The sequence below is a fragment of the Myxine glutinosa genome, chromosome 5 (assembly GCF_964187855.1).
Source record: "Myxine glutinosa chromosome 5, kmMyxGlut1.1, whole genome shotgun sequence".
Lineage (NCBI taxonomy): Eukaryota > Metazoa > Chordata > Myxini > Myxiniformes > Myxinidae > Myxine > Myxine glutinosa.
In genome coordinates, this window is record NC_136265.1 from 81,593 (window position 1) to 95,000 (window position 13,408).

At 44.3% G+C, this 13,408-nt stretch overlaps 1 protein-coding gene across 4 annotated transcripts in view; it reads right to left on the reverse strand.

The window, feature by feature from the left end:
* Window positions 1-327: 327 nt before the first annotated feature.
* GLYR1 (glyoxylate reductase 1 homolog) overlaps window positions 328-13,408 on the reverse strand; it is a 297,703-nt gene continuing 284,622 nt past the window's right edge. For 2 of the 4 annotated variants that reach the window (XM_078777480.1, XM_078777477.1), the window contains exon 14: window positions 328-901. In XM_078777480.1, the coding sequence (XP_078633606.1) occupies window positions 782-901 (120 nt within the window). In that variant the 3' untranslated portion in view covers window positions 328-781. The remainder of the gene's footprint in view (window positions 902-13,408) is intronic. The other 2 variants (XM_078777478.1, XM_078777479.1) reach the window with 1 other exon arrangement.

Sequence of the window (13,408 nt, forward strand, 5' to 3'; positions counted from 1 at the left end):
ATTGCGTATTTTAGTACGAGATTCTTGTTTTGGCGTTGGTGCACCTGCTCATGAATGGTATCTTTCAGATTGTACCAGAACTAAATATTACTGGTAATTTGGCTTCCCGCATTCATCAATCTGTCCGTGCTCCTCAGGGATCTCTCATTGGTCAACTTTTGTGCTCTCTCTATCTGTAAATCGACTTTGTACAATTTTACCAAATTTCAAAATCCATTTCCATTATTCATTGGATGATAACCAGATGGACGTATTTATGAAATCTGACAATGTTTTGTCTTCAACAACGCTGAATTTGTGACTCATCTCAAAAACTTGGAACACGAGTCGAGAAGTAAACCTTTTTATTCCTATTTTATAACCAAAATGAAGAATTCCATGTTTATAATGCATAACGACATTGTTTGAACTAATGATATCTGAATACCAGACAAAGTCATCACGTACGCAACTTAACAATACAACATAATCCAGAGATCCGGGGTCTATCAATCATTTAAGTTAAATTAAATTATCAAAACAGGTTTTAGCCAATTGAAGCAAATCATCGTCATCACACAAACCCCAGAGTACAAGTTGCCTCTCAGATGCTTATTAAAATGGCACACACTAAAATACAGAAAAAAAGAAGATTGAAAAAGGTCGGTGAGTTATAGCAATTAAGGGAACCTTAGGTTTATAACATCATTTCTAAAACAGAGGAATGCAGAAGTACCCCGCTCTCCCGCCCCTCTCCCCCCTTGACCCCTCGACCGTGTATCAGGTGTGTCAGGGATGTTGATCACTCGTATACACGATAAACGGCAGCCATGTCATTTTCAGACTGATCCAGTGCTTTGGCCTTTTTAAACATCTGTAATTGCAAACAACAGGGGAACATAAAATGAAACTTTCCAACATGCTGGACGCCCAAGGATCCTCGAGCGGACAACTTTCACTGGACAATGAGAATATTTGAAGATTTTAAAAACTCCATCGTTTGGAACATCTCAGTTATGATCAATTCAATTTCACCGCTTCCCATCAATTCGACGATTCACAAATCGACGCCATTACGAAACCAACAAAATATGTTTTTTAGCTTTCGACATATTCCTGGCTTCATGAAACTTGGTATCAAAATGCATGATTTTATCAGTTTGAAAAATAAAAGTGGTTGAACTGACTTAAACAACATGGAGTTTGGATATGACAATTATATCATTAATATCACATCGACATTAATAAACCAAGGATATGACATAATATATCAATGTACGTTTATCGGCCATTCTGCTTTTGAAAGAACAAGGAAAACAATTTTCCTGTTGGAACAATAACACTTCTTACTCTTGCTGGAAAACATCACCGACTCGAGAATGATTGTCTAATCGTTCCACAACGTTTACCACACATGCCAATGGAAAATGGAAAAACTAAATTTAAATTGTTTAATTATTTAAAAGAAAATGTGAACAATTCTCCCGTAAACAAACAAGATTGTTGAGCCAGGTGGCAAAATAGAAAAGGTGAATAGCCATATTTGAGCAATACACGACTTTCAAAATGACGTAATCTGGCCCAAAAAATGCTCAGCGTGCAAGCGCAGAAATCCCTAGAAATGAGGGTCGTGGCGCAGCTGAATGCATATTGTACGTGCCAGATAAGGATTACTACATAAAATGGCTCACAGAGCTTCGAAAAGAATCCAAAAATACTTGAAAAGTACTTCAGAGAAAGGGATGCGTTTCTGCAAAACAAAGCAGTTGAAGAACTTATTGATGAACTCACCCAAAAAGCTGATAGCTTGGGGCTCTTACTGCAAATTCCCAGTTGGAGAAGTTATTGATGAACTCGCCCAAAAAGCTAATAGCTTGGGGCTCATACTGCAAACTCTCAGTTGGAGAACTTATTGATGAACTCTCCCAAAAAGCTGATAGCTTGGGGCTCATACTGCAAACTCCCAATTGGAGAACTTATTTATGAACTCGCCCAAAAAGCTGATAGCTGTAGCTCTTACTGCAAACTCACAATTGGAGAACTTATTGAACTCGCCCAAAAAGCTGATAGCTGGAGCTCTTACTGCAAACTCACAATTGGAGAACTTATTGATGAACTCGCCCAAAAAACTGATAGCTGCAGCTCTTACTGCAAACTTCCGTGGTTCGCTTTCTGTTTAAATGGTTTTTTCACGGTCCTTGGGCTCCTCCTTTTTAATTGATGTGCCATAGGTAATGGCCGATTTGTTTTCTGAAGGTAACGTGGAGTACAGCATTTCACGTTGGTGGAATAAGCATCCATGCGGGACAGCCGGCTTTAACATCTCGGCCGTTCGCAGGTTGACCTCCGCTTCACCAATGCTAGACTTTCTTGCCTCTTGATTGGTTGCAAAGAAGAGTTTAAAGAAAGCTTGCCACTTCCGGTCTTGCCGGCGAGGTTTCGTTTATTCGCAGCTGTCCACGCTCTCCATCGAAATCGAAGTTAAGTAATTGTTCCCATTTGTATTTTCGTTATAACTGTATTTATTTTATGGTGTGTGTACGTATAATGTGTCCCGAGGAAGATTCTCGGTGTAAATCTTTCATACCTGTATAGAAAATCGTGTTAATTCATGTCCTGTCTTTTGAGACCTTGTACAGTGTCCAACCTTGAGGCTTTGTTTTTCTCTCAGCGGTCCGTCGTTTGTGCTCCAATAACTTTTGTTCTCTGTTTTTCCCAGTCTTTTCACCCCATAGCCGACTTCCTTGTTTAAAATCTCAACTAAAAAAAAACAAAAAAAAACAAAAAACATTTCCTTCTCTGTTCTTATTCGTTTAATCGTTCTTATTCGTTTGTTCGTTCTTCGACCACGTGTTTCTCCCCCATTTCCCCAGATAGTTTTCACTGTTAAACTTTAAAATGTTTAAACTTTCCCCTCAAGTTCTGAATTCTGTCGTATATTATAACACCTTTTTCTTCTTCTTCTTTAAAAGGTTGCTTCAACTTGCTCACCAAATCTATTCATCCCAAAAAAAAATTCCATCTCTTACAGTGCCGCTTTTCTACATTCCCTAAACTCTCCTGCACTCCATCCTCCCTCCAGCGTCCTCAAACGTATTTTTGACTCGAAGGTCACAAGAAACTCATTTTGCAATAAATGTTCGTTTCCCATTAATCGAACACTTTCTAAAATCCAATCTCACCCCTCCCCTCCAAATCTTCCCCATAACCCCTCCCCTCCAAATCTTCCAAATCACCCCTCCCCTCCAAATCTTCCACATCACCCATCCCCTTCAAATCTTTCCCCTTGCCCCTCCCCTCCAAATCCTCCCCATCACCCATCCCTTTCAAATCTCCCCCCTTGCCCCTTCCCTCCTAAACTCCCCCCACACCCCTCCCCTCCAAGACTCCCCCTCCCCTCCTAGACTCCCCCCTCACCCCTCCCCTCCAAATCTCCCCCATATCCCATCACTTTCAAATCCCTCCCCTTGTCCCTTCCCACCTAACCTCCCCCGTCGCCCCTCCCCTTCAAATCTTCCCCATCACCCATCCCTTTCAAATCTTCCCCCTTGCCCCTCCCCTCCAAATCCTCCCCATCACCCATCCCTTTCAAATCCCTCCCCTTGTCCCTTCCCTCCTAAACTCGCCCCTCACCCCTCCCCTTCAAATCTCCCCACCCTCATTTCTTCTCAATTTCCCCCCTCTCACCCCTCCTCCTCAAAGCGTCCTCCCCGCTTCTTCCCCCTTCCAACTCTCACCTCCATCTCCCCCAACCTTCTGCCTCGCTCTTCCCCCTCCTCAAATAACACCTCATTGTGCCTCACCCAAGCCCCATCAAACCTTTTGTCGGCCCCATCCTTCCCTTTCTCCGAGGTATTCTGAAATCTCTGACACACCTTTTTTTTTTTGTGTATACTGAATCGAGGCTCGTGGAAGAGCTAACATTTACTTCACAAACAAATCAACCAGACAAACAAAATATATAAAAAGAGGGAGCAGAAGACAAGATGGGGAGAGAAGGGGAAGCACACAAACACAACATTTGAGAGCAGAGGAGATGTGTGGGAGGGAGAGGGCTTGGGGGGGGGAGGCGTGGGAAGGGGGAGGGGGGGGAGAGAGAAGTATAAAACACAAGGACACCAAAGACATCCAGGACAGAAGTTGGTATTTCACAAAAGTGGAATTGGGGTGAAATTAGCGGGGGTAGAAAAGATCAAGGTTTTGGATGGGGGAAGATAAGACATGGTGGTGCACAGCTGTTTAAAGACCTGGAGGGTGGAGTGGGATTGAAGAGAGTGAGGGAGTTTGTTCCAGAGGCGGGAGAAAAGAGGAATGAAGGAGTGAAGGTGAGCAGAGAGTCTTGATTTTGGCAGTTTAACCATAAGGAGGGTCGCAGGCAGATCTTGTGCGACCTGAAGGAATATTTGCGGGACAGAGCCCAGAGAGGGCTGGGGGGGCAAGGCCAGAGAGGAGTCGGTAGAAGACGGAAAGACCACCAACCTGCCTGCGTGTGAGTGAGTGAGAGGCCCTTGGAGTTAGCTTCATCGTGGGAGATTCCAATGATTCTGAATGGTTTGGTTTCAACAGCGTGAAGACGAGCAAGGTGTGAGGCAGGAGCACCAGCCCAGAGGGGAGAGCAGTATTCCATTGAGCTGCAGATGAAAGCCTTGTATGTGGTGAGGAGCTCAGATGTGCCAAGGAAGGACTTCGCACGACGGAGGATGCCCAGTCGGCGACTGGCTTTGGATGCCAGATTTGAAATGTGGTTTTCCCAGGAAAGATCATGGCAGATAGTGAGACCCAAAAGCTTGAGTGACAGAACTTCTTGGAGAGGATTATTCAGAAAGTGGATGGGAGGGTTGTCCAGTCGGTCTTTTCGGAGAGACATCGTAAGAGTGTGAGATTTGCAGGATTGAAAGACATGTTCCACTTGTTTGCCCAGTCTGTGATTTTGTCCAGGTCTGCAGAGAGTGAGGGATCTGAGGGATGAAGAATGGAGTGACAGAGAGTAGAGTCATCAGCAAAGAGATAGAGGGGATTTTCAAGAGAGTCAGAGAGATCATTGATGAAGACCAGAAAAAGCACAGGGCCCAGAACACTGCCTTGGGGAACTCAAGCCTGAACAGGTAGAGGAGATGAGAGAACCCCATTCAGGGCCACACGTTGACTACGACTAGAGAGGAAGTCCGCCAGCCATGCATGGAGATTTCCATGGATACCAAAAGAGGAGAGTTTGGTGAGCAGAGCGGGGTGCCAGACAGTATTGAAGGCACGTGATATGTCAAGGGAGACAGCTCTAATTTCCTGTTTGGCATTGAGGACCTCCATCCATTGTTGAGAAAGCAGAAGCAGCATGTCCAGAGTAGAGTGACCCGGTCTGAAACCAAATTGATGATCAGAGATCAAGCCATTGGAGAAGAGGAAAGATTTCATATCTGAAGCAATGATGGATTCCATGACTTTGCTGATAATTGGGAGAAGGCTGATTGGTCTGTAGTTGCTGGGATCTGTTTTTGCACCTTTTTGTGCAAAGCGGTGATGTTGGCAGATTTCCAAGCAGATGGCAGATGACCTTGAGCAAAAGAGAGGGTGAAGAGAACAGAGAGAGGGAGTGAAAGAGTGGAAGAACAGGATTTTAGGACCTGTGGGCTGATGCCGTCAGGTCCAGTTGCAGAATCAGAGTCGAGGGTTGACAGAAACTTTTCCACCTTGTCAGGAGGAAAGGACACAGAGTCCAGGAGCAGCTGGGTACGACTGGGTACGGTGGGTACAGAGAGGGATGGGTTTGGGACACAAGATTTAGAGGCAAACACAGAGATGAGGCATTCAGCTTTTTCACGTGCGGAGTCAGCCATGTGGCCGTTTGAGGTGAGGGAGGGGATGGAGGGAGAACAAACACCAGAAACAGATTTGACCAGACGCCACCAGGATTTGGAAGAGGGAGACAGATAAGAGAGTTCGGTCCTGAGAATGGAGAGATATTGTTTCCTGGCTCTCCTGAGGGTGGACACACACTTATTTCGGGCTTTGTGAAAGGAAATGAGATTTCCTTCCATTGGATTTGCTTTCCAGGAGACGAAAGCAAGTTGTTTCTGGGCAATAGCCTCACCACAAGATTCCGTGTACCATGTACAGGAGGAAGGCTCGCTGTCTGATAATATGGACCAACTTCTATCTACTCATCCCAACTCTCTCTTCCTCATATGTGGTGATTTCAATTGTCACCATGCCAGTTGGCTGGGTGTGGGTACCTCTCTCACCAGCCATGGCTCTTCAGCAAAGGACTTCTGCGACTCACTGGGACTGACACAATCTGTCAATTTCCCGACCCGGATCTCAGTCAACGGAGCATCTTGTCTTCTGGACTTGGTTATGACTAACTTCCCTGAAAATGTCTGCTGCTCTTCTTCTGCTCCAATTGGCTCATCTGATCATGTGCTTGTAAAAGTAGACATCTCTCTGACCATTCTCAGGGAGCCTGCTCAGCGTCGACGAGTCTGGCATTTCACTCAAGCCAACTGGCACGGTCTTCAAGCAGCCATCAATAATCTGGACTGGTCTTCCATCTCTACCACCTCTGACATCAACTCATCCTGGGAATTCTTCCAAAGTAAATTGCTCTCTCTCATTCACAGATTTATCCCATCTCGTCTTCAGTTGTCATACCCTTCCTCCCATCTATGGCACACGGAATCTTGTGGTGAGGCTGTTGCCCAGAAACAACTTGCCTTCGTCTCCTGGAAAGCAAATCCAACGGAAGGAAATCTCATTTCCTTTCACAAAGCCCGAAACAAGTGTGTGTCCACCCTCAGGAGAGCCAGGAAACAATATCTCTCCGTTCTCAGGACCGAACTCTCTTATCTGTCTCCCTTTTCCAAATCCTGGTGGCGTCTGGTCAAATCTGTTTCTGGTGTTTGCTCCCCCTCCATCCCCTCCCTTACCTCAAACGGCTACACAGCTGACTCCGCACGTGAAAAAGCTGAATGCCTCAACTCTGTGTTTTCCTCTAAACCTTGTGTCCCAAACCCATCCCTCTCTGTACCCAGCGTACCCAGTCGTACCCAGCTGCTCCTGGACTCCGTGTCGTTTCCTCCTGACAAGGTGGAAAAGTTTCTGTCAACCCTCGACTCTGATTCTGCAACTGGACCTGACGGCATCAGCCCATGGGTCCTAAAATCCTGTTCTTCCGCTCTTTCACTCCCTCTCTGTTCTCTTCACCCTCTCTTTTGCTCAAGGTCAACTGCCATCTGCTTGGAAATCAGCCAACATCACCGCTTTGCACAAAAAAGGTGCAAAAACAGAGCCTAGCAACTACAGACCAATCAGCCTTCTCCCAATTATCAGCAAAGTCATGGAATCCATCATTGCTTCGGATATGAAATATTTCCTCTTCTCCAATGGCTTGATCTCTGATCATCAATTTGGTTACAGACCAGGTCACTCTACTCTGGACATGCTGCTTCTGCTGTCTCAACAATGGATGGAGGTCCTCAATGCCAAACAGGAAATTAGAGCTGTCTCCCTCGACATATCACGTGCCTCTGATACGGTCTGGCACCCCGCTCTGCTCACCAAACTCTCCTCCTTTGGTATCCATGGAAATCTCAACGCATGGCTGGCGGACGTCCTCTCTAGTCGTAGTCAACGTGTGGCCCTGAATGGGTTTCTCTCATCTCCTCTTCTGTTCAGGCTGGAGTTCCCCAAGGCAGTGTTCTGGGCCCCGTGCTTTTTCTGGTCTTCATCAATGATCTCTCTGACTGTCTTGAAAATCCTCTCTATCTCTTTGCTGATGACTCCACTCTCTGCCGCTCCATTCATCATCCCTCAGATCGGCAGTCTGCAGCCTCCTCACTCTCTGCAGACCTGGACAAAATCACAGACTGGGCAAACAAGTGGAACATGTCTTTCAATCCTGACAAATCTCACACTCTTACGATGTCTCTACGAAAAGACCGACTGGACCACCCTCCCATCTACTTTCTGAATAATCCTCTCCAAGAAGTTCTGTCACTCAAGCTTTTGGGTCTCACTATCTGCCATGATCTTTCCTGGGAAAACCACATTTCCAAGCTGGCCTCCAAAGCCAGTCGCCGGCTGGGCATCCTCCGTCGTGCGAAATCCTTCCTTGGCACACCTGAGCTCCTCACCACATACAAGGCTTTCATCCGCAGCTCAATGGAGTACTGCTCTCCCCTCTGGGCTGGTGCTCCTGCCTCACACCTAGCTCGTCTTCACGCTGTTGAAACCAAAGCGTTCAGAATCATTGGAATCTCCCGCGATGACGCTATCTCCAAGGGCCTTTCACTTACTCACTGCAGGCAGGTTGGTGGTCTTTCCATGTTCTACCGACTCCTCTCCGGCCTTGCTCCCCCAGCTCTCTCTGGGCTCTGTCCTCCAAATATTCCTACAGGTCGCCCAAGATCTGCCTGCAACCCTCTTATGGTTAAACTGCCAAAATCAAGACTCTCTGCTCACTTTCACTCCTTCATGCCGCTTTTCTCCCACCTCTGGAACAAACTCCCTCACTCTCTTCAATCCCACTCCTCCCTACCGGTCTTTAAAACAGCTGTTCACCACCATCTCTTATCTTCCCCAATCCAAAACCTTGATCTTTTCTACCCCCGCTAATTTCACCCCAAATCCACTTTTTTGAGGTGCCGACTTCTTTCCTGGGAGTCCTTGGTGTCCTTGCATTTTTTGCCTATCCTGCCTCCCCCCAGGCCCTCTCCCTCCCACACATCTCCCGATGTCCCTGCTCTCAAATGTTGTGTTTGTGTGCTTCCTCCCCTTCTCTCCCCATCTTGTCGATCGCTCCCCTTTTTATATACTTTGTTTGCTTGTTTGTTTGATTTGTTTGTTTGATAAATGTTAGCTCTTTCACGAGCCTCGACTCTGTATACAAAAAAACAAAAAAACATTCATGAACTCGCCCAAACAGCTGATAGCTGGAGCTCTTACTGTAAACTCCCAAGGACTGTGGATGGGCACGTTCTAGTCAAACCTTCGACTATTGTTCGACTATTGCTGTCAGTGCGTGGACTGAACATTATGGGATTACCTCATGTAAACATAGCAGGCTTGGTGATTTATTTAATAGAGTCTGCTATTGGAAAGCCGATGCCATCATTCCCAACATCCAAGTAGACTTACTTCCCAGAGGGAGACACCATGTCTGGTTTAGTTGTTTCTCAATACCGATGTGAAGGTCATGTATGGGGCTTGTTAATCCACAGGGGAAGTTCAGATTGATGATATTTACTATTAATCATGTTTGGGAGGGGATTGGAGGGCGTAGAGGGAGGGGGGATGGTGGAAGTGGGAGTTGTGTAAGCTGTGAGGGCCATTATAAATATACATTGGTTGTTTGGTCTGGGGCAACAAAATATATTACACTAGATTTTTATATATATTGGTGAGAGAAGAAGTGCCCGTCTGTCCATCCATATGTGTGTGTGTGTGTGTGTGTGTGTGTGTGTGTGTGTGTGTGCGTGTGTGTGTATATCGTTGGTTGTTATCTCCATTTGTGTGTGTGTGTGTGTGTGTGTGTGTCGTTGGTTATCTCCGTGTGTGTGTGTGTGTGTGTGTGTGTGTGTGTGTGTGTGTGTGTGTGTGTGTGTGTGTGTGTGTGTGTATTGTTGGTTGTTATCTCCGTGTGTATTGTTGGTTGTTATCTCCGTGTGTGTGTGTGTGTGTGTGTGTGTGTGTGTGTGTGTGTGTGTGTGTATGTGTGTGTGTGTGTGTGTGTGTGTGTGTGTGTGTGTGTGTATGTGTGTGTGTGTGTGTGTGTGTCGTTGGTTGTGATCTCCATTTGTGGGTTTCAGAAGGTAGAACAGAGTCCTCCCAGGACCCAAAGTATCCAATCCACCTCCACTTCAGTAAGGGATCACGGTTCATGGAACAAGCTGTTCAACTTTTTCAGAGTTTTGTTCCAAGTTCTCTTTTCAGGATCGTCACCAAACCCCGGATTGCCTCCAGTTGTAGTTTATTTGTGGTAATATTTCAATGTGTGATGTCCAATGTGGGATGGTTTTTAAAATATCAGTGAGGTTCTTCTTCATCATTCCTGTTGCTCCAATTATCACTGGTACAATTTCGATGTTCTTCAGCTTCCAAGATCTCTTGACCTCATTTTTGAGGTCCTGGTATTTGGTCATTTTCTTGATTTCTGCGTTGTTTAGGACCAAAATCGCTGGGTACTGATATCTCAGTCATCAATGCTGTCTTTTCCTTTTTTTCCTGAGTACAATGTCCGGATGCAATGCTTTATTTTCTATGTTCACACTCTTATGGAATCATCAGGTTGTACGTGAGCAGGACGTCCTCATTTTCAATGATTGCACTTGGTTCGTGTTTCCATGAGTTTTCTTGTACTGGGATGTTACATTTTTTGCAGATATAATACCAATGAATCACTTTGCATACTTTGTTGTGCGATTGTGTGTAAAGTTGTTCTGATGTTTGCATCCTGAGAGCAGGTGACTATTACTTTCTGTTTCTGTCTTGCAGAATCAACACTTGTCTATCTGGCTCAGTCCCGCCATCTTTTTTAATCCATTGGTGTCGTGTCCTTAATCTTGGGCATTTATTAATTATGATTCGTTCTCTGTCCCAGTTGAGCTGACCTCTTCTTAACCATTCCAATAAGCCTTCTTTGTCTATCCCCACTCTGTCCAATTATTTTTTGTATTTTCCTGCTCTTTTTTCCTTCTCCCAGTTGTTGGTGTATATTTCTTGATAATTATTTTCATATATTTATTTTGTCTTTTTCACAATTGACGGGCCTGTATTTGTTGTTGTTTCATTTACCTGTGCAGCAGATTCTATTCGCACCTGTTTTTTGAAAATCCTTTGCAAGGTGAGTTCGGGATACCTTTTCAGGTTTGTTGTGTTCATGTTTGTTTACAAATTGCATCCGATAGTCTGTTGAGCATTTCACATAATCAGCCAGTCCTACACTCGTCGCTCTGTGCACCTGGTTGGGTTCCATCAGGCCGCTCCCTCTTTCTCGTCTCACAGGTACATTCTCGGGATGCACTCGTTTTTGTAGAACATTTTGTCGCTGGTAAGGAGTTTTCTTGTTTTGATGTCTAACTTGTTGATTTCTGATTGGGCCCAGTTTATTATGCTGCAGCTATATTGGAACACTGGTGCTGGTTTATGGCTTTGATTTTGTTTCTTGGGGGAAGGTATGTTTTCAGGATCAGCTTCGTTCTACGTAGGTATTCTTTGGTGATTGTTTTGTGCATTTGCTCATGACATATTTGGTGGCCCTCCTCTACTCCGAAGTATTTGAATGATGTTTTGTTTTTGAACTTCTGTATTGTTGTTTCAAGGTCGATTTTTATGTTGTCTGATTTTGTTGGTTTACCTTGTACAAATGTGCACTTGGCGCACCTGTCTAGTCCAAATTCCATTTGAATGTCCTCGGAAAACTGTTTTACTAGTTTTAGTTGTTCTGTCAATTTTTGGTCATTTGGTGTGAAGAGTTTTAAATCATCCATGTACAGTAGATGTGTCACCATTCCTATTTATTTGGATGTTCTTCTATTGGTTGTTGGGGTGTATCCATCTCCTTGTTCATTGATGAGGTTACTTAGTGGGTCCAGAGCCAGACAAAACAGAAGGGGGAAAGACTGTCTCCCTGGAAGATTCCATGCCGTATCTTCACATCTGGTATTTTGGTTTTTTTTCCCTTATGAATGCTGTAATATCAATGTGGTATTCCAGAGCTCCATTGCTTTCTCTATCGGTTTGATTATTTAGAGATTGATTTTGTATATTTGCATGCATTTTATCATCCATGAATATGGGACACTGACAAAAGCTTTCTTTTTGTCTATCCAGGTGGTGGACCATTTAGTTTTTCACATTTTGCAATTTTCAAGTATGGCCTTGTTCAGTCGTAAGGTTAGGGTTAGGGTACATCATTTATGTCATTATTCCTGTCAGCAGTTTGTATGTGGTTGGTCGACATGTTATCGGACGGTATTTGTGGGGAAGTTGGGTTTCCTCCGATTTTGGGATGAGAAAGGTGTTCCCTTCTATGAGCCACTCATCTGCTGCCTTTTACTCTTCCATCCATTAGTTAAATGTCCTGGTGTAGTCATTGTGAAGAGCATCAAGTTGTTTTCGCCAGAAATTTGGAATTCCATCTGGGCCTGGGCTTTTGAAGTTTGGCATTTTTTGAAGTTGTTTTGTAATTTTCTCTTCATCAATCATAACTCGAGGCATTTCCTCGAGATTTTGCTTCTTCTTTTCCAAGTTTGGGATCCATTCTGATTCCTCGTTATGTTATTTTCGAACTTCAAAAAATTCCTTTCCAGTATTTTTCCAGCTTTTCTTTTTGCAGGGGGAGTTGAGACATTCTGCTTTTATTTCCATCGTTCGCAGTAGAATATTTTGGGTTATTTTCAAACATGTGGTTTTGTTTATTGACTTTGTCATAGTTGCTTTATCTTCCTTGCTCCCATTTCTATTTTGAGTTTGTTTTCTGCAGCAAAGCACTCAAGGTCTTTGTCTTCAATTTTGTGTTTGTTTTTTATTCTTTGGATTCTCTTTTTTCGTTTTGGGTGTCTGTTTCCTTTCCTGAACTGTTGTATTTGTCCGAACTTCAATTTCATCTTTTGAATAAAATGAGTTTTATCAATTTCATCTCATATTTTGTTAGCTAACTCTTCTTCCAGTCTATGCTGTTGTTCATCATCTTCACCATCCTCCTCTCCCTCATTCTGCTGCTCTTCCTTATCTTTCTGCCCATAACCATCTGCATTTTCTATTCTTTTGCCCTTCGTTTGTGCCTGAGTCACCTGGTCTTTGTCTCTGAACCGGTCTTGCCCCTCTTTCAGGGGGACACCGTAATTCTTTCCTTTTGTCACACTTTTTCTTCATTGCCTTTGGTCCGGTTCTTTGTCGTGGGTTGATCCCCCATTTCGTTGCACAGCCAAAACTTCTTCTCGTGCCATCTCTGTGTTCAACTTCAAGCGACCACTTAACTCCCCTCACTCTAATCTCTCTTGCTACTTGTTGCCTTGCCCTATATGTAATGTCTTCTATTCTATCTTTATCTAGACTAGCGTGGATCGGCGCGCTATGCGTGTCTCACCACACGTCACTTCAGAGGTGTGATTAAGTGATTGAAGAAGGTGTGAAGGTGAGAGGTGTGAAGGGGTGATTAAGGTTGTGGTCAAGTTTCATCAGAATTGCATATGTGTAGTTTCTGAGAAGAAAGCAAATACCTATTTTGGGGGGCAAACCCCCCCCCCTCCCCGTAGACCCCGAAAGGGGGAAAAAAGTTAAAATGAAACGTTGAAAAAAAAAGGTTTTAAAAAGTTTTTTTTTAAGTTGAAGTAAAAGAAAGTAAGTTAAAGTAAAGTTAAAGTTAAAGTAAAAAAGTCAAAGTAAAGAAAGGGGAAAAAGGGGAAAGAAAGAGGAAAGGGGGGAAAAGGGGAAA